Below are 27,293 nucleotides of genomic sequence, written 5' to 3'. Positions count from 1 at the left end.
ATTCTGGCTATATTTTTTAGGTGGTAATAAGCAGATTTAGTGACGGACTTTAGATGGCTATCAAATTTTAGGTCTGAGTCAATAATTACGCCAAGGTTTCTGACTTGATTTGTAGCTGTAAGTGACATTGTGCTAAGGTGCCTGCTTATCTTTGACCTTTCCTTTTTTGGCCCAAGATTTCAAAGAAAAAAATCATTTGAAAAATTAAATTGCCCTCCCCTAACTTTTTTTTTTTTTTTTTTTTTTTTTATAATATGCAAAACAAATGACCATTTTAGGTGCTCGTCACAGGATCTGTTCGAAAAATCATTTTGACCCATTATTTTAAAAAATCGTTTTTTGTTCATTTCATTCATTTTTGTTGTTTTATTGCTTTACAATTTTTATGTATCGGAAAGTAACTTGATGACACTTTTCGGCCACCAGGGGGGCCTGGACCCCCTGCCCCCTCTTAAACTCCGCTTATGATTTAGGCCACATTATTAACATTTAGTTTGACCTACAAGACTCAAAATGTACATACGTGAATGACAGATCTCAATTATATAGATTTTTTAAAAATAATTATTGATCTTTTTTTGTTTTAATAAAATTTTAATAAAATTATTCATTCATTCATTTTCCATGCCACTTTTTCCTCACGAGGGTTGCGGGGGTGCTGGAGCCGATCCTAGCTAACGCCGGGCAGTAGGCGTTGTACACCCTGAATTGGTTGCCAGCCAATTGCGAGGCAGTTATTAATATTATTACAATCAAAATTAATAATAAGCGAAATAGCCTCTGGTTATGGATCCCAATAACACTCAAGTTTTTGTTTTCATAATATTTCTTCATATTTTTATTGACTGCCATTGACAACAATAGATGTCTAATTAATCTAAACTGTGAGGTCTGACTGTAAATACTCATCTCTTAATGCTGTTGTTGACGGCGCTAGACGTCGAATCCATTAAAAGTAAGAGGCTGGCGGCAAATGACTCACTCACTGCCAACTATTGCAGTCTAAATGGTTTGGACGTCTAGTGTCGTCAGTTGGAGCAAATGTGTTACATGATTACCCTGTAATGGTTTATGTAAAAAAAAAAAATGTTTTTTTTAAATCGTAAAATTAGTTATTATGAATCTAGAAAATTAAAAGTACTGATTCAACTCATGTCCTTAGTATAAGCAAAAAATATATATGTGTATGAATGTACAGGAGGACTTTAAAATGCAACTTATTTTTAAAATAGTCCAGGAATTTCAAAAGAAGTGCAAAGTATACAGCTGTGTTTGCATATATACTATAGGGAGTAAAAACTGTCAGAATGTCACTAATTGGCTGCCATTGATGGCAATGGACGACCAATCCATTTTGATTAGGACTGATTATTCACAGTCAGCCCAAATTCAATCGCACCAGCCATACCAAAACTAGAACTCTGCTTACCTCTAGTGTCAATTTAAGGTATTACATAATTTCTATGCATCTGTTTTTTTTAAAGGGGCGTGACGCAAGACTTGAGTTTCCAAGTTTCAGATGTCAAGTAACACGAGAGAGAATTTACTTACGGAGTTTCATTTTGAGACCAGTGATCTTTTTTTTTTTTTTTTTAACAGTACGGTAGCTAAAATAATGATTAGTTAATTAACATTTATGTATGGGATAGGTTATGTATAGTGAGCGTGGAAAAGCAGAGGACAGTATTTGGAACACTCCCGACAACAACTTGTGACTCACTCACTGGACGGCATTGTTGAGTGTGTGGCACACACCAACCAGGAACCTCAGTTAGCTGTCACTTGTACGTGAGTGACAACAAACAGGGTCTGGATTTGTTGCTTTTGTGACGTATTAAACTCCGAGATGGAGCCCACCAATTTGCAGGTAGGGTCGACCTTCAAATGATGTTTCGTCGATGAATGAAAACATCCTAATAAGCAGTTGGCAAACAAATTGAGTTTTCTTAATGTGTCAACCAGGGTTCGCGAATGCGTATAGCTATGAGCTATTTAAAAGATGATCGTCAATGTCTGTCGTTTAAAATTATTGAATGAAGACGCCTGATGAACGGAAAGCAGGGCATTTGTTTGGAATATTTTGTTTAACCTAGGGCAAGTGGCTATTTCTGATAATTAACAAAAACTTATCCCTATAAAAACCTGGCGTCGACATACGTGGGCTGGCAACGGATTCAGGGTGTACCCAGCCTGTTGCCCATACTTAGCTGGGATAGGCTCCAGCACCCCAGTGACCTTCGTCAGGGTAAGTGGTTCGTAAGATGAACGAGTATGCATACATACATACATACATACATACAGTTGTGGTCAAAAGTTTACATACACTTGTGAAGAACATAATGTCATGGCTCTCTTGAGTTTCCAGTTATTTCTACAACTCTGATTTTTCTCTGATAGAGTGAATGGAACAGATACTTCTTTGTCACAAAAAACATTCATGAAGTTTGGTTCTTTTATGACTTTATTATGGGTGATCAGAAAAAAGTGATCAAATCTGCTGGGTCAAAAATATACATACAGCAGCGCTAATATTTGGTAACATGTCCCTTGGCCATTTTCAATTCAATTAGGCGCTTTTGGTAGCCATCCACAAGCTTCTGGCAAGCTTCTGGTTGAATCTTTGACCACTCCTCTCGACAGAATTGGTGCAGTTCAATTAAATTTGATGGCTTTCTGACATGGACTTGTTTATTCAGCATTGTCCACAAGTTCTCAATGGGGTTTAAGTCAGGACTTTGGGAAGGCCATTCGAAAACCTTAATTCTAGCCTGATTTAGCCATTCCATTACCACTTTTGATGTGTGTTTGGGGTCATTGTCCTGTTGGAACACCCAACTGCGCCCAAGACCCAATCTTCGGGCTGATGACGTTAGGTTATCTTGAAGAATTTGGAGGTAATCCTCCTTCTTCATTATCCCATTTACTCTCAGTAAAGCACCAGTTCCATTAGCAGAAAAACAGCCCCACAGCATAATACTACCACCACCATGCATGACGGTAGGCATGGTGTACTTGGGGTTAAAGGCCTCACCTTTTCTCCTCCAAACATATTGCTGGGCATTGTGGCCAAACAGCTCGATTTTTGTTTTGTCTGACCACAGAACTTTCCTCCAGAAGGTCTTATCTTTGTCCATGTGATCAGCAGCAAACTTCAGTCGAGCCTTAAGGTGCCGCTTTTGGAGCAAGAGCATGGCATGCATTCTTGCATGGCAGCCTCTCAGTCCATGGAGATGCAAAACACGCTTGACTGTGGACAATAGCCACGTTTACATGCTGACTTTTATTCATACCGATTCAAATCATTCCGAATGGAAATTTCACATCAGCTGTTTACATATCACTTCATCTATTCCGATCCAGCGTTTACATGTGTCTGCCTTTATTCCGAAAGGACGTTTGACAACTGCCGTCTGACATGCGCAGATTAATCAAAACAAAGCGTCACGTTGCAAAACATGGAGCTCGATCGTCAGATCAGCTGCTGTTTTAACTTTTCGAGTTGAAACAAAACTTCAGAATGATACACCGTTCGTTTAAAAAGTTGTGTGGGTGCGCTGTGCGTGTGCTTGGAAGCCATGTTGCAAGTGACGTTACTTACGTCACCAAGTGACGTCACCACGTCAGTACGGAGCATGTGCAGAAAGAACGCAACCAGACACCATTCCGCTTCCCTGTTTACATGATATAATTTTACTTCTAATCGGTTTGGGAAAAGGAATATTCCACCCCTGTGAATCGGAATGAAATTCCATTCGGTTTGGGCCTGTTCATTCCGAATGAGGTGTTTATATGGAACACATTTATTCGGTTTGAACAAATATTCCGATTGTAATTGGAATATTTGGCTCCATGTAAACGTGGCAACTGACACCTGTGTTCCAGCAGCTTCTAATTCTTGGCAGATCTGCTTTTTGGTGATTCTCGGTTGAATCTACACCCTCCTAACCAATTTTCTCTCAGCAGCAGGTAATAGCTTGCGTTTTCTTCTTGATCGTGGCAGTGACAAAACAGTGCCATGCACTTTATACTTACAAACAATTGTTTGCACTGTTGCTCTTGGGACCTGCAGCTGCTTTGAAATGGCTCCAAGTGACTTTCCTGACTTGTTCAAGTCAATGATTCGCTTTTTCAGATCCATGTATGTATATTTTTGACCCAGCAGATTTGATCATTTTTTCTGTTAACCCATAATAAAGTCATAAAAGAACCAAACTTCATGAATATTTTTTGTGACAAAGAAGTATCTGTTCCAATCACTCTATCGGAGAAAAATCAGAGTTGTAGAAATAACTGGAAACTCAAGAGAGCCATGACATTATGTTCTTCACAAGTGTATGTAAACTTTTGAACACAACTGTACATACATACATACATACATACATACATACATACATACATACCCTTTTTGTGTTAGATGATATATATCTTTTTTTTTCTCACTATTTTGCGCTGTATATAACCTGTTTTGACCATAGTATGTGTAAAGGCCAAAAACGCCTGTGACCATACCTGCTGTTTGTGTTGAATTGTCAAACATAAAACTATTCAATCTTATTTTTTTCTATTGAATGTTTATCCTAACAAGTTGTATAAATATTATCAAGCTTTAAAACGGTTGGTCGAGCATGTTTGGTTGTCAGTGGGACATCAACATTACAAATTTTGAAAAAAGATTTTAGGATTTTTTTTGTCTTTTTGGGTCCAAAATGTGGATTATAATTGGTCAGTGAAGAAAACAACAGTTTGGACATCAAGTTCACGGTGTCCTGAAAAAAGGGACCCAACTTGGCCATTGTGAACAATTTTCCTTTGAAATATAAGGGCAACATCAAAGGCATGCAAATTTGGCCAAAATAGTTTTAGGTGTTAAAGGGTTAAACTTTAAATCTTGAAAGAAATTTGTTTGTGTTTGTACTAGGGCTGTCAAACGATAAAAATTTTTAATCGAGTTAATTACAGCTTAAAAATTAATTAATCGTAATTAATCGCAATTAATCGCAATTCAAACCATCTATAAAATATGCCATATTTTTCTGTAAATTATATATATATTCTGTAAAATAAATTGTTAGAATGGAAAGATAAGACACAAGATGGATATATACATTCAACATACGGTACAAAAGGACTGTAGTGGGCATTTCACTCTACTGTCATTTAAATCTGTCTATGCTGTCCTCACTCCGAAGCGTCTACTTTTTCCAAAGCTAGACAGCTCGTGAACGACGCCTTAATAATCATCTGATTTATTAATAAAATGGCCTCAAACCATTGTCCTCTTTAGACCGTCGTAAAACTACAAAAAAAAGTGCACAAGCATTGCATGAGCAACAACGTTAGCTTAGCATGCTATACAGGTTCACTAAACATAAACAAAAAGCTTCTCATACAAAAAATATAACATTTCGCTTACTAACATAATATGTACATCTTTACAACAACCATACTTACGGACAAATCTTGTCCAAGGATCATATAAGCACAACATTACAACGTAGGCGTCAGCCCGAGACATCGTGCAGCCATATTGAACTGGCAAGAAAACAATAAACCATGTCGCAAAGCGACCACAAGAGTTCGCTGTTAGACAGCACAAAAAGCCTTGCTGTAAAACTTACCAAAAGGCAGAATACTGTCTGAGCGGGACATGTGCGTTAATTGCGTCAAATATTTTAACGTGATTAATTTAAAAAAATAATTACCGCCCATTAGCACGATAATTTTGACAGCCCTAGTTTGTACGTGTGAACTTGATTTTGTGTCGTAAATCTAAACTCAGTTCCCGAAACAAGCAGCAGGAGATCCCCTTGTTAGCCTCGTAGTATTGCCTACTGCAAGCATGCTCAAAACATCAGCTCATTTCGCATTGTTTATTTAGTATTAGGCCGTGTTCACACTTGGCGCTTTTTTCCAGAAGAAAAGCGCTGCCTCCTGCGCCTACTGAGCGCTTTCTGAGCGCCTTTTGAGCGAGTATTCTAAACGGGATTCTATCTTAAATGTAGGCTAATGTAGTCCATCGTTAGACTAACGATGAGCGTGAGACACACGCAATTGCCTGTTTTCTCACGCACACACGCCACACATCCAATTTCTCACGCAAAATTTTGGTCACCCCCAACAAAATCTCACTCCAAGGTTTTTCTAAAAGTTGGCAGCTCTGTGACTGTAGCCGATAGCCTACAAACCGCGCACATGATGCTTCAGTAGATATCACATATATACAGAACTAGATGCAAATGATAGACACGGCGGCATTAGCAACATATATAATAAAGAACTAGATGCGTTAGTAAACAGCCGCCATCTTAAAGCAGTAGACTTCTCATGACGGCTCTGTTGTAGAGAACCTTACTAAGTCACTTTTTATCTAAAATGCTCCTAAATTGGTAAAATTTAACTTAATTCTATCTCTAAATGATGAAACAGTTTTAAAACTTACACATGTCGAAAATAGACGGAAGGGAACTAATGGAATAACGGGAGCAATTTTAACAACTTTAATGGTTGATTCACAACATTAAATGACTTTCACACATAGCAAAGGTTATTATCTAGTTATCGCAACATCCGCAATACCCCTGTGTCTAGTTAAGTTTAGGGAAAAGAATTGGGCAAGGGCCAATTGTCCCAAAAACCCTTTAAACTTCAAATTGTGTTACCTGTTTTTTTTTTTTTTTTTTTTTTTTTTTTTTAGGAAAAAAAAAAAAAAACAACACTAAAATTAGCACCAGTTACTTTGTCAAGTAAGTAATTACTCTTACATTCAGGTAACTGAGTTACTAACACAATTACTTTTTGGAAGAAGTAATTTGTAACTGTAATTAATTACTTTTTTAAAGTAAGATTAACAACACTGTACACACACATATATGGCGGAAAACACTCAGGTGACTTAAAGTTCCGCTCTGTGACCCCAAATGTAGCCAACTTTCAAAATTGTCCGATATGCATGTGTGATACATCATTGGAAAGCTTAAAATCTCAATTTTTTGGGGAGAATAAAAATTTTGAACAGGAGGGCATTTTTTAAAAGAAATGTTTTTTAAACAGCAAAACCCCATCTGGAGGTGAGAGCACGCGAGAGCAGAATTACAGACGCCATGACTTTAACGAGATATTATCGAGTACTTACCTTGTTTTGATCCAAAAACTCCATGTAGCATGCATCTCTGAGTGTCAAGGCACAGATGTGAATGGCCACAGTTGAATTTTGGGGGATTTTATGGGTGAAACATGGTAATATAACAAGGGTCGCGATGCAGAAATCGCAGACGTCATGAGTGGTCGAGATTCTCTTTTTCATAAATTTACCCTTTGAATTTTTTTTTTTTTCAATTTTTTCTGTTTGGATCGATTATTTATCATCTAATATATTGGAGAAAATGCAACATTAACAAAAAAAATACAATTAAGTGATAGTTATGAGGTAGATGTCCGTTACTTTTTTACAGACGCCATTTTTGTCATTGTGACATAATTTGTTTAAAAGTTTAAAATATGTGAGTGAATAATTTTTTAAAGTCTTTTTTTTTTTTAATGAAATATGAGACATCAATGAATGATTTTAAGCTAAAAACGACAGACATTTTGAATAATAAATATAATTAATTGCCTTCATTTTATTGCTGGGTTGAAACAAAAGCGGTTGCGCGACGTCTGTAAACGGGGGTTTTCAGAGTAGAATGGAAAAATTAAAAATAGTTTGGGGGCTTCCTGGAAACTTCCGTTTACAGACGTCGCACAACCGCTTTTCTTTCAACCACACCATAAAACTAAGGTAATTAATTTTATTGATTATTCTAAATGTCTGTCCTTTTTAGGTTAGAATCATTGATGTCTAATATTTCGTTTATGGAAAAAAAAAAGAAAAGAAAAAAACGACTTTAACCCTTGAGAGTCGAAGGACGCGCCGTTGTTCTGTCAAAATTTTCTCCCTTATAAACTTTTGCTCCCAAAGCTTTTGTGGAGCTGAAAATGCCCTCTTTTACATTCAGTTGGACTCTCAATGTTAGCCAAAGGTGCTAACTAAACTAGATACATCATAAACATACATGTGCAACACGAAAATGGCGTAAATTAATACTTAACGACACGGCGAAGTTGTTAACAGTGAGAGCGCGGGGTGCAGTTGCTGTGTGCAGCTAACATGGTAGGATGTGTCTGAGAACTTTTGTACATGTCTTTACATGACCAAACTTAAGTAAATATTCCTTTCTTTAAAGAAAGTTTGTAATGTTTACTTTGGAATCGCTGCATTCGCGGCCATTTTTAACGTTACGCGCATGCGCAAAACGGCAAGGTAGCAATTTTTGATGGGTTGCAAAATTTGTCAGAACACCGGCGCGTCCTCAGCGCACGTCGTCTTTGAAGCGCCCTCACGTTTTAATTACGTCACCCACATGCCGTTGGTTGGTCTCGTTTTAAAGTGCGGAAGTTGCGGTTTACTCTCGTTATTATTTGAAGTCAATCGACCAACTAAAACGTGAGATATTGTCATTTAAGTTTTATAGTTTTATTTTCCTCTCAAAAAAACATTAAAACGCTGCATGGATCATTTGTTTATGTCTATATTTCCATCATTTCTTGTCCTTTTTCAAAACGGAAGCTCCATGAAAAAAACACAAATCAAACGAACCCTTTCGAAGTCACAGTGGAAGCACAAAATGCGTTTTTTAATAAATATAACTGCCGTGCGAGGTTCAACCGAACGAGAGGGAGGAGTGTTCTGAAGCAGCGAGGTGGCGAGCGACGGCCGTTTGGATCGAGCAGCGACTTTGTGTGACTTTGAGAATGAACGGAAAACTAAATTTAGCGCAAGCAATTGTGCTTTTTGATCAACTTGAGGAAGAGGATTGTCCAAATTCGTCATCATCGTCTTCTTCAGAAGAGTCCTCGAGTGAAGATAGTGACGGATTTGAACACGTGGGTGACGCCATCGACGAGCAGAGGTAAGCAAACTCACTTTTTTTTTTTTATGTTGAAAAAGTTTCTTTTGAAAGTTTCTTTTGATATTGCAAGACAAAGTTAATTTTGATGCAATGTAAGTGTGTGTTTGTGTATATAATAATAAAATGTGCATATCAGATCAAAGTCGTACGTGCACTGTGTGTATCCAAGGCAGGAATTTATAATTGTGGTGTTCTTCTTTCTATATGAAGATTAGGGATGTAGCACATATTCAGCTATGGTATTCTTTCTATTGTCATACATATAGATTTCCATTATTATTTATTGCTGTATATATTTTTATTTTATACTTTATTATTTTCATAAATACTGACCTTTTTCATGTACATTTATAGTGACAATGAAAGTAAAGTGAAATGAAAATGGAAGGGTGGAAAGAGGACCGACACCCCATGGAAGTGTGGTCTGTGTGATGTAGCCCTGTGTCTAATTCCAGGACGAAACTGCTTTTCGGAGTGGCATGCCTGAACAAAATTTAACTTGTTTATTGTAAATATTTTTGAAAATACTTTTTTTCCCCAATGTTATATATATATTTTTTCCCACAATCAGTCTTCTCAATTTGTGTCTATAAATGTGTGTTCAAGAAGCTTGATTGTGTGTACATAGTTTTCATCAGGTGATGGGCCGCAATACCTAAACTCATTAAGAGATGGCCTCTAAACACTTTTTGTGTTAGATGGTATATATTTTTTCACTGTTCTTCACTGTTTGGTCTGCTGTATATAACCTGTTTTGACTAGAGCATGTATAAAGGCAAAAAACGCCTATGGCTATACCTGTTGTTTATGTTGAATTGTCAAATATAAGACTATTTATTCTAAATTTTTTTGGTTGAATGTTCATCCTAACATGTTGAATAAATATTACAAAGTTTCAAAACGGTTCGTTACGCATGTTTGGTTGTCAATTGGACATCAATATTAAAAATTTTGACAAAACGATTTTGGAATTTTTGGTCTTTTTGGGACCAAAATGATGATTTATAATTGGTCAGTGAAGGAAACAACAGTTTGGACATGAAGTTCAAGGTGTCACAAAAAAAGGGACCAAACCAGGCCATCGTAAACAATTCTTTCTTTGAAATATAAAGGCAACTTCAAAGGCATGCAAAATCAGACAAAATAGGCCCAGACCTTAAAGGGTTAAAAAATGATTCGCATATTTTCAACTTTTAAACAAATTACGTAACAATGAAAATGCTGTCTGTAGAAAAGTCACGGATATCTCCTTCCTAACTATCGCTTAATTGTATTTTTTTTTTTTGTTACTGTTGCATTTTCTTCGATACGTTAGATGATAAATAATCTATCCAAAGAAAAATTGGGGAAAAAAAGTTTAAAAGGGTAAATTTGTGAAAAAGAAAATCTCAACCACTCCTTGATGTCTGCGATTTCTGCATCGCAACCCTTGTTATGTTACCATGTTTCACCCATAAAATCCCCCCAAAAATCCAGCTGTGGCAATTCACAGCTGTGTCTTGACACTCAGTGATACATGCTACATGGAGTTCTTGGATCCAAACAAGGTAAGTACGCGATGATATCTTGTTAAAGTCATGGCGTCTTTAATTCTGCTCTCGTGTGCTCTCACCTCCAGATAGGGTTTTGCTGTTTAATTTTTTTTTTTAAATGCCCTCCTGTTTTTTCTTACCCCAGAAAATTTATATTTTAAGCTTTCCAATGATGTGAAATCATTGCTATCATGGCTTTGTCAGGCTGCTGCTAACCTTTGTGAAACAGGAAAAAGACTAATACAAAGTGAATCCAGTAGAAATTTTTATTACATACCTGGTATGGGTGACAAATAATAATAATAATTTAATAATAATTGATCACAGCATCCTGTCTCTCTATCATACACCTCTCCTCATACACATTTTACATTTATATTTATCTACATTTTATGCTTTATACTTGCAAGCCACTTTTGAGATATTAACTGATCCTGCACTGTCAAGGGAGGTGCTTAACAATTTCATTGTACAACTGTACAATGACAGTAAAGGGCTATTCTATTCTATACTAAGTGGGGGCACACTTGCACTTGCTCACGCGAAGAAGAGCGCGCTTAGCATGCATTCGCAAGCGTCCGCACATCATCCAAACCACTAAACAACTGGCTTTAAGTGTCCGATCGTGAGTGGAAACACAAAACAACAATACAAAAGACGATACATACAAGCGTTGCCTCCCTAGATATTTTACAAGCATCAAAAATGCACGTAGGCTTGCAGCTGTGCTTTACTTTCTCACTCGCCCTTTGCTCACTCGCTCGGATGCTTCGTATCTGCGCGTCTTCTTCTAGCGTGTAACCGTTTGTGAATGTTATATCTGTATTAGCAGCTAATCATGACAGATTTGCTTTGTTGCAAACATGTTTGTTACTGAGGACGAAGTTGTTTGTTTCATTTCTATTTTCAGTTTCATTCTTCAAGTTATGACGGTAGGATCAACGGCAAAATGAAGTAAAAAAAAAATCATACTGATATCCTGCATCGTCATTTGGGAGTTTAGCTCGCTGTAAAGCCAGGACTGAGCCGTTGCGTCTTGGTGAGGACAGTACAGCTGCATTCAAGTGATGTTAGTAAATGGTATCGGCGCCCTATTTGTTGGTACTCGTCGATACCGATACCACCATTTTGGCCCGGATCGGCACACCCTGCCGATATTGGTATCGGTATTGGTACAACATTAATAATAACTGTAATACACTCTAGTCATAGCCCCAAGAACAGTCTAAATTAAAAAATAATAAACACAATTTCATAGTATTTAACTCATTGTCTGCCACTGTAACAAAATAAACATCTAAATTATTTAAACTGAGAGTACTGGCTGTGAATGCTCATCTTTTCATGAATGAATAAATGTATGATCGTTGTCAATCCTCCCAGTCCAAATGGACATTAATACTGCTTGATATTTTTTTACCTTACCAGTTACCAAACTTTTGGATTCTTGTTTTCGCTTTTTTAGACTTTCAGTTGTTGTTAGTTATAGATGCTTTCTATTCTGTAGTTGGTAAAATGCATTCTAGGTAGGGTTTATGTCTGCAGATTTACTTGGTCCATGTAAAAACTAAACTAAAACCAATTATTTCCCTTGATGAACTCCTTGCTGTTTTGTTGCTGAGTTCTTTATCTTGCACTATGACAAAGAATCTCTCAATCAAGAATAAATCATGTCACGATTGTTCTTGTTGGGATTTTATTTACAGACACTAAGAAAAAACATTCAGTTAGTTATTGTTTGAAAGATCAGTGGATTATGACACTCCAAGTTAACAAAACATGCCTGTCAATCACACGGACCAATACTTTTTCTTACATGAAAACTAGGTGCGTTCTAACAAAAAGTGTTGTTTGTTACTCCACCCTGCCCAAATATTTAAACAATCCTATGTACATCCATTGATTATCAGATGCAGATGTGAGTCAGAAAGGTATCAACATATTGTACCAGTGTCTTAATGGAGTTGTAGTTTGCAGCACTTTGCATTCCCACTTGATCATCCTGAGGGCTGCTTCTCCCAATTTGCTCCTCGTATGCAGCTCAGTAAGAAAACCAAATGTGAAATATCGTTCAGCATGTGGCTTATCAAACAATCCTATCATCTTGCAGAAAGCCATAGCAGTGGCGCAGAAGGCCTCGCAGGAAGACCAGTCGGGGAACTATGAAGAGGCCATTCGTGATTACAAACATGCTGTGAAATACTTTCTCCACATTTTAAACCGTGAGTCACCAAGGCAGGTATAACATTGTACCTCTCGTCTTTCGGTATGGTTTCACCTGTGGCCTTCCACCGTCCCGACACGGATGCTCATTGCTGATATGATTTTCCATACATTGTCCATTTCAGAGACAAGCAAATGATTGCTCCGTTGAATTCTAGTTAACATTTTTTCTTCCTGTTAGGTGAACCCCAGGGTAAAGATGGCAATCAGAAAATCAGAGACAAATGTAAGGAGTATTTGGACAGAGTGGAAGAGCTTCAAGAGTACTTTGAGTATAAACAGGTTAATATAGAATTGTGTTTCTTGTGCTAATATGATTTGAACTATTTGGCTGGGGTACTATATGTAGATATATAACTGTCCTGGCCTAAGGATACCAAAATTATTTCTGTTTTATAAATGTCACAATAATAACAGATGATTTGAAGATTTTTTTTGGGGGGGGCATTATGTACCAAGTCAGAAGACAATATGATAGGAACATGCATATTTATAAAATAATTATCTTTAAACCACTTCATAGCCAGTTTGTCAGTATGCTGGAGGTCATTTTCTATTGTCCTATTTGTGCAAAAAACGTAACTTTCTGGCTAATATCTGGGTAACCTAAAATAAGAATATTAAGTTTAGTCTGATTTCATGTATTGAGCAAGAAAAAATGTGTCATCTGATGTAATGAATGTAAAACCCTGCTCCAGACAAACTTTTTTTTTTTTTTTTTTTTTTTTTTAGTAATTTGAAGGACATTGGTTCTAATTACGCTGCTCTACAGTGGGGCAAATAAGTATTTAGTCAACCACCAATTATGCAAGTTCTCGTACTTGAAAAGATTAGAGAGGCCTGTAATTGTCAACATGGGTAAACCTCAACCACGAGAGACAGAATGTGGAAAAAAAAAAAGAAAAGAAACTCACATTGTTTGATTTTTAAAGAATTTATTTCCAAATTAGAGTGGAAAATAAGTATTTGGTCACCTACAAACAAGCAAGATTTCTGGCTTTCAAAGAGGTCTAACTTCTTCTAACGAGGCTCCACTCGTTACCTGTATTAATGGCACCTGTTTTAACTCATTATCGGTATAAAAGACACCTGTCCACAACGCTCAGTCAGTCACACTTCAAACTCCACTATGGCCAAGACCAAAGAGCTGTTGAAGGACACCAAAGACAAAATTGTAGACCTGTACCAGGCTGGTAAGACTGAATCTGCAATAGGTAAAACACTTAGTGTAAAGAAATCAGCTGTGGGTAGCAATTATTAGAAAATGGAAGAAATACAGGACCACTGATAATCTCCCTTGATCTGGAGCTCCATGCAAGATCTCACCCCGTGGCGTCAAAATGATAACAAGAACGGGGAGCAAAAATCCCAGAACCACACGGCGGGACCTAGTGAATGACCTACAGAGAGCTGGGACCACAGTAACAAAGGCTACTATCAGTAACACAATGCGCCGCCAGGGACTCAAATCCTGCACTGCCAGACGTGTCCCCCTGCTGAAGAAAGTACACGTCCAGGCCCGTCTGCGGTTCGCTAGAGAACATTTGGATGATCCAGAAGAGGACTAGGAGAATGTGTTATGGTCATATGAAACCAAAATAGAACTTTTTGGTAGAAACACAGGTTCTCGTGTTTGGAGGAGAAAGAATACTGAATTGCATCCGAAGAACACCATACCCACTGTGAAGCATGGGGGTGGAAACATCATGCTTTGGGGCTGTTTTTCTGCAAAGGGACCAGGACGACTGATCTGTGTAAAGGAAAGAATGAATGTGGCCATGTATCGTGAGATTTTGAGTGAAAATCTCCTATCAGCAAGGGCATTGAAGATGAGACGTGGCTGGGTCTTTCAGCATGACAATGATCCCAAACACACAGCCAGGGCAACAAAGGAGTGGCTTCGTAAGAAGCATTTCAAGGTCCTGGAGTGGCCTAGCCAGTCTCCAGATCTCAACGCCATAGAAAATCTGTGGAGTGAGTTGCCCAATGGCAGCCCCAAAACATCACTGCTCTAGAGGAGATTTGCATGAAGGAATGGGCCAAAATACCAGCAAAAGTGTGTGAAAAGCTTGTGAAGACTTACAGAAAACGTTTGGCCTCTGTTATTGCCAAAGGGTACATAACAAAGTATTGAGATGAACTTTTGTTATTGACCAAATACTTATTTTCCACCATGATTTGAAAATAAATTCTTTAAAAATCAAACAATGTGAGTTTGTTTTTTTCCACATTCTCTCTCTCATGGTTGAGGTTTACCCATGGTGACAATTACAGGCCTCTCTAATATTTTCAAGTGGGAGAACTTGCACAATTAGTGGTTGACTAAATACTTATTTGCGCCAGTGTATGTCGTGAATTGTTTACAACCAAAATGCATTTGAAAATGCAGTGTATTTAATGGTAAACTGACAACCATTACCTTCAACTTCATCTTTTATGCTTTTAAATATTTTATAACGAATTGCTCTGCAAGCCATGAATAAGACAAGGGTAAGTAAAATCGAGGGTCTGAAAGTTGGCGTTGCCTTTTTATTTTTAAACAAGTCGAGCGACGTGCGCGGAGCGTAGTGACGTCATCACATTCCCTATGCGCAAGTCGACGCTTTTCAATGCGGAAGTTCCCTCCTCGAAACAACTCGGCGACGTTTTCAAGAACGAAAACAAGCCAAAGAGATATTAGATTTACGTGTCGACGAACTTACTTTTCAACTAAGTTTATAAAGCAGGTGATTTAAAAGTTATCTCGATTGTTTCGGCTATAGGACAAGTAATCAGCCCCCATGGCTACCAACAACAATTTACAGGTAAGTGGTGGCTTAAACCCGAAAGTGCAGTAGGGAGTGATTAAAAAACCCCAAACTATTTCATATTACTAGAAAACGTAGAACAACCTTTTTGTTTTCTCCTCGGCTGTGTATATTCAAAAAGCCCAGTTTTGTATTAAGCCAAGTGTCGAAGAAGCAATCAAACGTTAGCTGCTAACTAGCCGATTTAGCTCCTTTAGCCTTAGCGACTTTTGACATTATTTGGGAGAATACGTAAGGCAAAATACTCATTACGCCCAAATTATGCAGTCAAGTAGAGTGTTCCCTAATGTTATAAACAACAATGTCGTATAACAATGTGTCATTTCTGCGAGCGCTTGTTGACAGCGCGGCTAACGACAACATATTATTTTTGGCCTATGTTCGGTGTCTTCATTTTACATAACAGAGGAAGATTATTATAGAGTAACTCTATGACGAGCTGTTTATTTAAATTAAATATGACATTTTCATTTGGACGCCAAAATGAAAGTGGAAACCTTTGTTGGGTGCTTCTACGCCTTTTTGATGTCACACGGAACCACTGAGTACATAAGTGCCGATACAAAACCCGGTTAACTTTTACATGCTATTAACTCATTGCCATTGACTACGTTATACGTCTTAATTCATTTAAACTGGAGCACCGGCTGTTGATGCTCATCTTTGTGCAAATGAGGTAACTAGTGAATTTCAAATGGTTTTTGAGGTTCACTTTTATCTTTGTAGTTGTACCGCTAAAGAGGGGTTCATTTACAGCTGTTGAAACTGTTACTAAAGTAGGCATGTGCCAGAATGAGATTTTGACGGTATGTTAACCTTAAGCAAAAAGACCACGTTTCACGGTATCACGGTATTGTAATTACAGCTCTAAAATCTGTAATTTTGAGATGTAGGTATGTTTGTTTGTTTATTTAAACTTTTTTTTCCATTGAACATGATTTTTTAAATTTTTCCATCACATATTTGCAAGTTGGAACATCAACATGAATATAATGTTCAAATAAATAAATAGAATGACAAAAATAAAAAACTGAAATATAATTTAAATAAAATTGAAATAGAATTTATAACCTAAAACCCACAGTCACAGCTCAAGTTGCTCAACATTAGTACAAGAACCCTTGGTAATATAGAACTTAAACAGTATATGATCAAATTGATTTTATGTAAAACACATACAACTACTACTATTAATATTAATTAGTTGAATATTAATGGAGCGTAAGAGACAGCGCGTGTGTATGACTCGTATAATTATTTACACATTATACACACACACACACACACACGCACCCTCTCAACATAGAAAGTCGTCAGAGAGAACACAGGCTGTATTATAAAAATATTTTTTGAACAGATGTTTACAATGTTGGAAGTGTTTACAAAAGTAGGCTAATGGGAAACTAGTCTTAGCATGCTTACTAGCCATGTTATCTGCCTCGTTAAAAAGCTTACGTTATAGTATTTGTTTTGTCGCTAGACACACTAAACACGCTGGACTGAAATCTCTTGTAGCTGGTAAACGTTCACAACAGCGTTTACTTACCTTGAATTTTGTGTAAATCGATGGAGGATGGTCACGTAAATGTAAAATCATGTTGGAGGTGTTGCTTCCCCTGGCAACCACCCTCCACAAGCATGTCGGCTGTCCTTCCTCCGCTAAGCCGTGGCCCTCTTTTGCTTTTAGGTAGCCAAAGTACTCCCATACTAGCGACTTTGTCTTTTATGGGCGGGGGGGGGGGGGGGTCTCAGCTTTAGTGTCACCAACAGACACAGGATAGAGCAACAAGCCACAGATTTTTCGCTGCATTTTTGGGACATAAAAAATTTCCGTCATACTACGGTATGACGGAAATTTTAGTGGTTTTGAAACCGTGAGGTTTGCATACCACGGTAAACTTTGAAACCGGTAACCGGCACATGCCTATACTCAAGATAATCTTTTAAAGACATGCAGTGATCAGTCATGTTAAATTGGATTACAATGGATGGGATATGCTGATAATCAATCCGGTTGTTGATTTGTGTGCACTAGCTAAAAACGCCAATGGTTTTGTTTTTGTTCATAGAAAGCCATCGATCTTGCCAGTAAGGCGGCTCAAGAGGATAAAGCTCAGAACTACGAAGAGGCTCTGCGAATGTACCAGGCAGCTGTACAGTACTTCCTCCACGTTGTCAAATGTAAGCTATAAGTCACTTTTTTTTTTTTAACCCTGCTCTGAACAGATGGTGGTAAAAAGCCAAATTTTGTTCCTATACACACGTCTGATGTATTCTGGTTTCTTTTCAGATGAAGCCCAAGGTGAAAAAGCAAAACAGAGCATCCGTGCAAAATGTGCCGAATACTTGGACCGGGCAGAGAAGTTAAAGGAGTATCTCAAGAAGAAGGAAAATGCTCCACCTGCTAAGCCTGTCAAAGAGTCTGATGACAAAGGGTGCGTTTGTGGGTGTGGCAGTAATGTCTGGGCAAATTCGGGTCAGACTTAAAATATTCAGTCTGTTAATATTGTTGTTTTGTGTGCTCAGGAACGAAAGCGATGATGGTGACGATCCAGAGAAGAAGAAGCTGCAGAATCAACTCTCAGGTTTGTGATTTGCGTAGTATTTGTGTAGCATAGCATTTCTGTTTAGTCTTGGCTCTCTGATTTTCTGATAGGTGCAGCCCATGTTATCTAATTCATCGACTATTTTGGGGGCGAGGGGGGGAGTCTGCAATCAAAAACTTGTATAAAAATAAATAAATAAAATACAAAATATATATGTACTTTGCTTCCCTCTGCTGGCAGTTTCAGCTCATTCACCTTCAATCAAAGCTTTGAATTCACAGCACTGCTAATTTACTTTCTCAAGTCCACTTTTTTCACTACATGTGATCGGTCACATTATACGGTGTTGCTCTGACCATTTTTGTCCCTCCTCCCAATGTAAGTGTTATTTAAGCAAGCCTGTGATGTAATGTAATGTATTTCATCAGGTGCCATTGTTATGGAGAAGCCAAACATAAAGTGGGATGATGTTGCTGGTTTAGAGGGCGCCAAGGAGGCTCTCAAAGAAGCAGTGATCCTCCCAATCAAATTTCCTCACCTATTTACAGGTACAGTACACAGTTCTGTAATCAGAGCAGGTGACCAGTGTTGTTAATAGCGACGTTAGAGTATAACGGCGTTACTAACTGCATTATTTTTTTCAGTAGTGATTAATTTCTTTTCCCATCTTAGCAATGCCGTTACCGTTACAGAGGACGTGAAATGGGCCGTTAGCGGCGTTACTACAATGGCGTACCGCACGCAACATGTCACTTTTGCTCATTAATATTCATGACGTTAGCAATTGTTGCTAGGCGGGTCAAGCTCGCGCCAAATGCATGGAAATAGTGTACAAACTAGATGTTTACTGAGCTAAACCCACCAATTCTATCCGAAAATGATGTCCCTGGCGCCAAATTTACTGGTAAAGATGTGGAAGAACGCACAAATGTTCAGTTGAAGAGATGGCTTGAGTGTCGAGGGCTGAAAAAGAGTCGACCTGATCCAGAGGTAGCTTTTTTATCGACACCTTTTTTTTGTTTGCATTGCCTTACGCCACTGACAATGACATTCTCTTTTTTTCAACAATCTATCCTTTCTTTCTAGCCCTGTCTTTCTTATATCTTATACGTAGCCTCTGGTTGTCTTACATCTCTGACCGTTCTTGGGGGTAATTTGCATTGCTATTTTTGTGTAGTGGTCGCAAAAACTACTCGGTGACAGCCAACGAAAACTTTTAATTTTTTTATAAATAACAAATCTTAATCCTATAATTTATTTACACATCCTCCTTACTAAAGTTGTTTTTTTTATAACAGAAAAGGTAACAACAGTGGCAATCAGATACCATTTTAATTTTTTTCAGGTCATTCATTGTCAGACAGAAGCAGCATGGCCAAACGCCACGCTAAATAATAAATGAAAATATCAAAATGGCTTACCTCTTCGTCCTCTGTAGAATGATGGCCCCGAACAAAATGTTTACTGCATATGAAGGTGAATGGCTTCACCTTGCTGGTGTTAAACTGGTCTTTTGGACGTCCGCACAAGTTGATCCATTCTTCACATTGTTTCCTCCGGATTTTGGGGTGGCGTGGCTCAGTGGTAGAGTAGTTGTCCCCCAACCCAGAGGTTGTGGGTTCGATTCTTCGCCCTGATGAACTTGCCTAAGTATCCTTGAGCAAGATACTGAACCCCATGTTGCTCCTGGTGCTGCGTCACCAGTAGGTGAATAGTGAGATAGTGTAAAGCGCTTTGAGCGCCTTGAAAGGTGGAAAAGCGCTATATAAGTATAACACCATTTAACACCATTTTGGGCTTCGGGAAACGTATGAAGAAAACATCCTTCATATGTCGTAAACATTGTTTCCTCCGGATTTTGGGGTGGCGTGGCTCAGTGGTAGAGTAGTTGTCCCCCAACCCAGAGGTTGTGGGTTCGATTCTTCGCCCTGATGAACTCGGCTAAGTATCCTTGAGCAAGATACTGAACCCCATGTTGCTCCTGGTGCTGCGTCACCAGTAGGTGAATAGTGAGATAGTGTAAAGCGCTTTGAGCGTCTTGAAAGGTGTAAAAGCGCTATATAAGTATAACACCATTTAACACCATTTTGGGCTTCGGGAAACGTATGAAGAAAACATCCTTCATATGTCGTAATGTCTAGACTCGTTTCTACAAATTCCATTGCAGCAGTGTATACTTGGCATTTTCCTTTTTGAAAGATTACCGGCAGAAAACAAGCAGTAATAATATGGATTTTATTCGAGGGCGTGTCTATAGTGACCCACTTCCGGGTTACAATGGCAACGTCACTGTCTAAAAATAGCATTCGTGTGATACGCTATTTGGTTGAATTAACCACTTGTTTTCTGATTCTGACACAGCTGCCTGGGAGGTAGAAGAGCGGGAGGGAGGAGGAGGGAAATGAGTGGTGAAGCCGTTGCAAACGGGATGCTATGTTGCTCGGAGTATTTGCATAGAATTCGCGCTCCTGTTAGCATTACCATATAGCATAGCAAGTGTCATCTTAAACTCTAGGGCAACTCTTTAAAAATAATGTAATGTAGAAAATAATGTACTGTTTTCTTGTTGAATATGCATTATCATCACCAAATTGACGTTGTCCTTGTATATACTACAATATAACATACCACTTACTCTTAACTTTTCTTGAATGATGTATCCATGAACCCTGTGTGATGTTTTTTTTAAATCAAAACAACTAGAGCAAAAGCAGGATATTCAGAGCCTCACCTGCATATATTAAAATATATCTATATATATTAGCGGTGTGCCGATACACGTGTATACAAGTGATACAAGCGCGGGTTCAGTGCACCACGAAAAACAAAAAGGCTTTTTTTTTTCCTCACAGCATTTGAAAGTTAGTTTGTATACCATTACACTCTCAGTGTTTCCCATAGGATTTTTTAAACTGTTGTGGTGGGCTGCATCGGAGTCGGACAGCCTCACCATGTCGTGCCACGGCGAATTTTTTTTTTTTTTCCATTATTTTTTTCCCCCAAGAAGAACCATAACAAAGATATATTTGAAATATTTCATTAGCTAGGCTAATGTTATAGCTCTCAGCTACGGTACATTTATGTAAAATGCGTAGCAGATTACAGCTACGTTACCCTATGTAATAATGCGACTTTTTTTCTCGTAGCAATAGTACGACTTACATCTCGTAGTGACTCAGGGTTGGCAACCCAAACTGTTGAAAGAGCCATGTTTGCCCCCCCCCCCAAAAAAAAAAAAAAAAAAAAAAAACTGATACAGTATGTCTGGAGCAGCAAAAAATTAAAAGCCTTGTACAAGCCTTATAATTATCAATAATAGCTATATTAGCCTACTATAGAAATGACTAAGTTGGCTAGAAATACATAATTAGCCTTCATGATTAAATGTTTATTTTCCCTGCAGTGGATCCTATAGCGCACCACGTGACTACTCTGTTGTACGATGCCACCACAAGTTTAACTTCATTACAATATTAATTAATTGAAAGAATGTTTGTGTCATGTTTGTCCTTCTAGAAATCCTATTAAAACAAAAAATACATTTCCCTCCCCCATCTTTTTCCATTAAAAAAAAAAAAAGCTCCGAAGCAGCGCTAAAGAGCCGCATGCGGCCCGAGAGCCGCGGGTTTCAGACCGCCGTCATAGTCCTTCTTTTTCCTTTTGATTTGACCCTCATAAGTACTACATTACCACAACAATAACAGTCCTTCTGTCAACTGACCCATTTACAGGACTGGGGGAATTCTAATAGCCGTGTAAAGTTTTACTTGATTCAGTGAGAAGGCGAATAGTTTTTTCCCCGTTGTTCGTGAACTAAATTTCCACACAAACTCACATCGAGGTACCATTAACTTAGCAAGGAGAGGTATGAGAGTCATTTTTCGAGTGTCCCAGAGCTCGCGAAATTGGGGGGGGGGCATTTATCCAAGTTTCGTCAGCCGTAATTGTCTGAAGTTGGCGCGCCGGTGTTGTGCCGAAAAATAGCCACTCCACGCGAAATGTCCCCCTGACGGGAGCGCCCACACGTCACTCGTACAAACAGCCTTTTCTTACCAATCGATGGACACGGAAACGACGTTCTTGTACCGTGAATATGTATCATTTACTTTGCTTGAACTAATAAATATTTTACTGTGACCAACGCTCTGAAAATAGAGCAAGCCTCTCCGCGCAAGTTCAATCAAAGTTTGCTTTCCGTCCAAGACGGCCGTCCACCGCTCACTTTCGCCGAAAAGTCCGATCCAAACCATTGTATCGCCCCGGATATGGGGAAGAAGGAGAGAAGTCTGTATTTGCTTACCCACTTGATTGTGGTAACAATAATAAAGAAAAACAATAACAAAATAACAGCGGGCTGCTAAGACATGCAACCGCTATCTCTCGCTATCTCGCTTGTTCTCCCATTCTTCCTACTCGTTCCCCTTGCGTCTCTTAAATAAATAAATAAATAAAATGCTACTCTAAATGCTACTCTACTACCCGCGCGCGCTCTCGCTTGCGCGGGTAGTAGAGTGGAGTGGGCTACAGCTGTGTAATCGGCTGACTGACGCATCTGATTATTATTTTTGTTGTTGTTTTTTTTCGCGGGGGGGGCGGGGGGGCAAACGAGACTGTGGCGGGCCGCCACAGTCCCATTCATTGGTGGGAAACACTGCACTCTTATATTGGTGGAATTTAAAAAAAAAATGTAAAAAAAGTGTGACCTATGTTTTTTTTTTTTTTTTTTTTTTGAATAAAAAAATCAATTCAAATCAGTCGGTTAATATAAACGTATTTGATGTGAAAAATGTTATTGAATGTTGATGTGAATGTTATAGAATGTAACATGTGACATCAGTAACGTCAGTCAGTAATGTCAGTTACTTTGCTGAGTAACTACTCTTACGATGAGGTAACTTGAGTTACTAACTCTATTACTTTTTGGGAGAAGTAATTTGTAACTGTAGCTAATTACTTTTTTAAAAGCAAGATTAACACTGCCAATGACTACTTTGTTTGCATTAAAGGAAAAAGAACACCATGGAGGGGGATCTTGCTCTTTGGACCCCCAGGTACAGGGAAATCTTATTTGGCTAAAGCAGTTGCAACAGAGGCAAACAATTCCACCTTCCTGTCAGTCTCCTCTTCTGATCTCGTATCCAAATGGTTGGGAGAAAGTGAAAAGTAAGTTTCACTGTTGGCCTTAGGTCAGATTCATGACAGTACGATCAAAGCAGCAAATATTCTACTCATAAATGCGTTATCTCTGCCAACCAGGTTAGTAAAAAATCTCTTCGCCCTCGCGAGAGAACACAAGCCCTCCATCATCTTCATTGATGAGATTGACTCCCTCTGTGGCTCCAGAAGCGAGAACGAGAGCGAGGCAGCCAGACGTATCAAGACAGAGTTTCTGGTGCAGATGCAAGGTAGATCTTATACTATGTGTATTGTATGTACAGTTTCAGTGATTCTGTCGACGTCCATTAAGGTTGGGCGAACCCAAATTAAATAAACATAGTACAGCCACAGAATCATAATTTGTTCAGTGATTTAGCATATTCAGGAAGTAAGGAAAAGAGAGAAACAGAGAAATGAGCCAATTTAATTTTAAAACCAAAATTACACAAAGAAGCTTCATGTCACTCGTTGACAAATAGCATGTTCAGCCATAAATTCAAAATCCTTTATACAAACACCGCATACAGTTTTCCTTATTTGGTCACTATTTCAATTGCAACCAGCCAATTTAAAAGTGTTGCCACTCCATCTTGAGCAGCTGTCATTGTTGTACTACTAATGTATTAAAAGATTGACAAACATTTAAACACACAAAAAAAATATCACCATCTTGTTTTCCTGCTAATTCGTTCCAAGTAACTAAATTATCCAATTAGTTAGCAAAGGAAATCCAGCAAACATTTCATTTGTATTTTAATTTCCAGCCAACGTTTAGTTTTGCTTTACACTCTTAACAGGTTTGCACTGTGCCCCACCTTTCCATCTGTCACTGAAATTTAACAATGGATTGCTAACCAAATCACATGGGGCAGAAAAAAATGCTGCTGCGACACTATAGATAAAAGCAAAGTTTATGAGGTAGCTCACTGTATAAACCTTGAAAATCTGAAACACTGTCACCAACCCTTGTTTAATGATAGGCCCATTCCTCTACAATGGGTCAGCCAATTTGATTTGATGTAACCATTTTGGTAAAATGCAGACAAGCTACAAGTACTATGCATGTGCCGGTATGAGATTCTGACGGTATGATAACTATAAGCAAAATTTTTGCGGTATCACGGTATTGCATTTACAGCTCTGAAATGTGTTACTTTGAGATCTGGGTTTGAAAACGAAAAATAACAAACCTTTTTTCCGTAGAACAGGATTTTTATTTTTCAAAACATATTAGCAAATTGGGGCATAAGTATAATGTTAAGTTCAAATACATTTTAATAAAATAACAAAAAATAACTGACATATTCTAAATAAAATTAAATGACAGTGTTTACGAACCTTTAATTTTGTATGAATGCGAAATCATATTGCAAGTATTGCCTCCTTGGCAGCCACACTCTGCAAACACGTTTTATATGTCGGTTGGCCCCACCCTAAGCCGTGGCCGTCTGTAACTTTTCTGTAGCCGAAGTATTCCCATACCAGTGATTTCGTTTTCTTTGATGGGGAGGGGTGTTCAGGGGTTTCACCTCCTCCAGCCATCTTGTAGCACAGGTGACTCACTGACAATGAGCCACAACCGGTGGGGGAGGGTTAAGCCTTACAGCTAGCTGCAAGCGAGGGATTTCTCCAAGCATTTTTGGGACATAAAAATCAGCTAATACCTTAGGGGTCGGTATGATGGAAAATTTTTGCGATTTTGAAACCTTGATGTTTTCATACAAAGGTATACCTTTAAACCGGTAATCGGCACATGCCTAGCTATAGCCTTGAAATTTGCCCAAATGAGCTCCAATCCAAAGCAAGTAGAGTTGACCTGTTTCCCTGCCTGTTGCCCTTCATACAACAGAAAAAGTCATACCTTCACCTCCTTTAAACAGTCTCACATTTCACACTTCATTCAGAATGTTAATAAATTGAGAGATGTGCTTGAGTCTTGGCTAAACAAAGGTTGTGGAACACTGCACTTAGCAGGTGGGCAATGCTATTTGATTTTTTTAATTTGATTTGATTTTTTAAGTTTTTCTTCATCATGGTATTTTACCACATACTCCCATTCTAGGTGTTGGAAATGACAATGAAGGAGTGCTTGTACTGGGGGCGACAAATATTCCTTGGACCCTAGACTCTGCAATCAGGAGAAGGTGGGAGTGGTAGTACTTGGTGTGAGTTGCATAGTGCAAATTCATCATTGTCTACTCACTTCTGTTCAATCAAACCATGGTAGATTTGAGAAGAGGATCTACATTCCGCTGCCCGAAGAACACGCTCGCTCCTTCATGTTCAAACTCCACTTAGGCTCGACCCCTAACAGTCTCACCGACTCAGACTTTGTCACACTGGGCAAGAAAACGGACGGCTATTCAGGCGCGGATATTAGTATCATCGTGAGAGATGCGCTCATGCAGCCTGTCAGAAAGGTCCAAGCGGCCACCCATTTTAAAAGGGTAAGTATTTGTTATGGTGATGTAATTGTTTCAAGCTTTATGTACTACACATACATTGCATTTTCGCTTGACTAATTATCACATTGAATTGCTTGTGTTTTCTAAGGTGAATGGACCATCGAGGTCGGATCCTCATAAGATTGTAAATGATCTTTTGACTCCTTGCTCGCCGGGCGATCCCAATGCAGTCGAGATGACATGGATCGACGTTCCCGGAGAGAAGCTTCTGGAACCTGTAGTTTGCATGGTGAGGTGTCTTCACAACAATGTTTTTTTTTTTTTCTACAAAAATAAATATGATTAAATAATGTCAATATGATTTGGTCCCTGCAGTCTGATATGCTGAGGTCTCTGTCTAACACCAAGCCCACCGTCAATGATCAAGATCTGGGAAAACTGAAACAATTCACAGAGGACTTTGGACAGGAAGGCTAGTTAAATTTTTCTACAGCAGGCCAAACCAAAGCAAAATAATTGCAAAGTTCTATTTCCTGTTTTTTTTCCCCCCTCTTCCTGTCTCATCTTAACAATTCACCGGAACAAGTTAACTGTTCTGCCTCTCTGACAGTCTGATATCACAGAAAGGCTGTAGAAGCTTGTATTTGCCACTCAATCCTCTCTAAATACAATAAAAGCTCTAAGCACCATAACACATTAAAGGGGTGTCAAGACATCTAAAGATGTTAAGGCAAAAATACCCAAGCTTGGACTCGGGTTATGCACACATATTGTTGTTGTCACAGACTATGAAAATCCCAACTTCTCGTTTGTAAAATTTAGGCAACAAGCATTTTATATGATGTATTTTGTGGTGTCACACACAAGTTATGGGCAGTGAATTGTGTTGGGAATCTTAGTGTGGCATATATACTGCAGGAATTTAAGACTTCTTGACAGACTCTAGATGAGAACTACATTGGAGTATAGGTTGAGATTGAATGTCCGCTCTTACAACACTTGGATCAACAAAGGATCACCAAAGGTGCCAGACCAGCATTATTTGACACAAGGATTATTCAACTCTTTGTTACTCAGATTTTTTTCCACAGCCTATTGGATGAATGTTCCATTTTTAAATAGGACATTATGCTGGTTATTAACTTTTTTAAAAGCCTTATATAAAGTAGTTGTGAATTTTGGCAAAAAAGCTGAAGTTGGAGGCGTGTTTGTACATTGACGCAAATAGAGACGCGTAGTAAAAGTTATGCTGTGCCTTCTAGAGAAGCTCTTTATTTTTCTATGGGTTTGTCTCAATTTGTCTCAGTGCTTTACCATCAAAGTGCAATGTCACTACTACAACTAAGATATGTATAATTCCTGCACACATCATGTACACTCTTATACTGAATGTAAAACTACTCTTTACGTTTTTATGGGGACTTTCTTTACTGTAAACTATTCTATACCAATATAAAAAAAATGGTCTCTGAGGTCAACTTTTACGTGTTGTACTTCTGGTTTTTTTTGTCTGTGAAATGTAAATAAAATATAAATACGTTTAAAATGTGTCTTTAATCTGCTGTAAACACAACATTGTACATGTGTATTGAAAGAATTCCCTCCCTTGTCGCTAGGTGGGTGCGTTTGTGCGACATCTTGGGACGTACGAAGCAAAATTGTTAAGTTGCATTGT

General features: G+C 38.4%; 2 protein-coding genes across 3 annotated transcripts in view; both read left to right on the top strand.

Annotated features, from left to right (window-relative positions):
• Window positions 1-1,527: 1,527 nt before the first annotated feature.
• Window positions 1,528-27,156, top strand: vps4b (vacuolar protein sorting 4 homolog B). Of its 2 annotated transcripts, XM_057857684.1 has the most exons (13): window positions 1,528-1,867; window positions 12,591-12,702; window positions 12,885-12,985; window positions 17,580-17,691; window positions 17,801-17,945; window positions 18,037-18,095; window positions 18,485-18,604; window positions 23,063-23,219; window positions 23,313-23,461; window positions 25,276-25,357; window positions 25,441-25,660; window positions 25,767-25,907; window positions 25,994-27,156. In XM_057857684.1, exons 1-13 carry the CDS (start codon window positions 1,847-1,849, stop codon window positions 26,093-26,095), a joined length of 1,521 nt encoding a protein of 506 aa, XP_057713667.1. In that variant the 5' UTR covers window positions 1,528-1,846; the 3' UTR covers window positions 26,096-27,156. The 2 variants fall into 2 exon arrangements, with proteins under 2 accessions (XP_057713667.1, XP_057713668.1); XM_057857685.1 differs by lacking the exons at window positions 1,528-1,867; window positions 12,591-12,702; window positions 12,885-12,985 and adding an exon at window positions 15,282-15,507 and having other exon boundaries at window positions 25,994-27,155.
• Window positions 6,839-27,293, top strand: part of LOC130930022 (zinc finger BED domain-containing protein 5-like) — a 101,789-nt gene continuing 81,334 nt past the window's right edge. The window contains exon 1 of the mRNA XM_057857687.1: window positions 6,839-6,855. The gene's annotated coding sequence lies outside the window, so the exon portion shown is untranslated. The remainder of the gene's footprint in view (window positions 6,856-27,293) is intronic.

This window comes from Corythoichthys intestinalis, chromosome 14, assembly GCF_030265065.1.
Source record: "Corythoichthys intestinalis isolate RoL2023-P3 chromosome 14, ASM3026506v1, whole genome shotgun sequence".
NCBI classification, from domain to species: Eukaryota; Metazoa; Chordata; class Actinopteri; order Syngnathiformes; family Syngnathidae; genus Corythoichthys; species Corythoichthys intestinalis.
The sequence above is the reverse complement of the archived record's forward strand: the minus strand, read 5'-3'. Positions and strand labels throughout refer to the sequence as shown.

Excerpts from the sequence above, each read along its gene's own strand:
- vps4b (XM_057857684.1), top strand. The coding sequence starts at position 1,847 with ATGGAGCCCACCAATTTGCAG. Across the intron at positions 12,986-17,579 it reads AGTACTTTGAGTATAAACAG|AAAGCCATCGATCTTGCCAG; the intron begins GTTAATATAGAA and ends TTTTGTTCATAG. Across the intron at positions 25,661-25,766 it reads CGGCCACCCATTTTAAAAGG|GTGAATGGACCATCGAGGTC; the intron begins GTAAGTATTTGT and ends GTGTTTTCTAAG.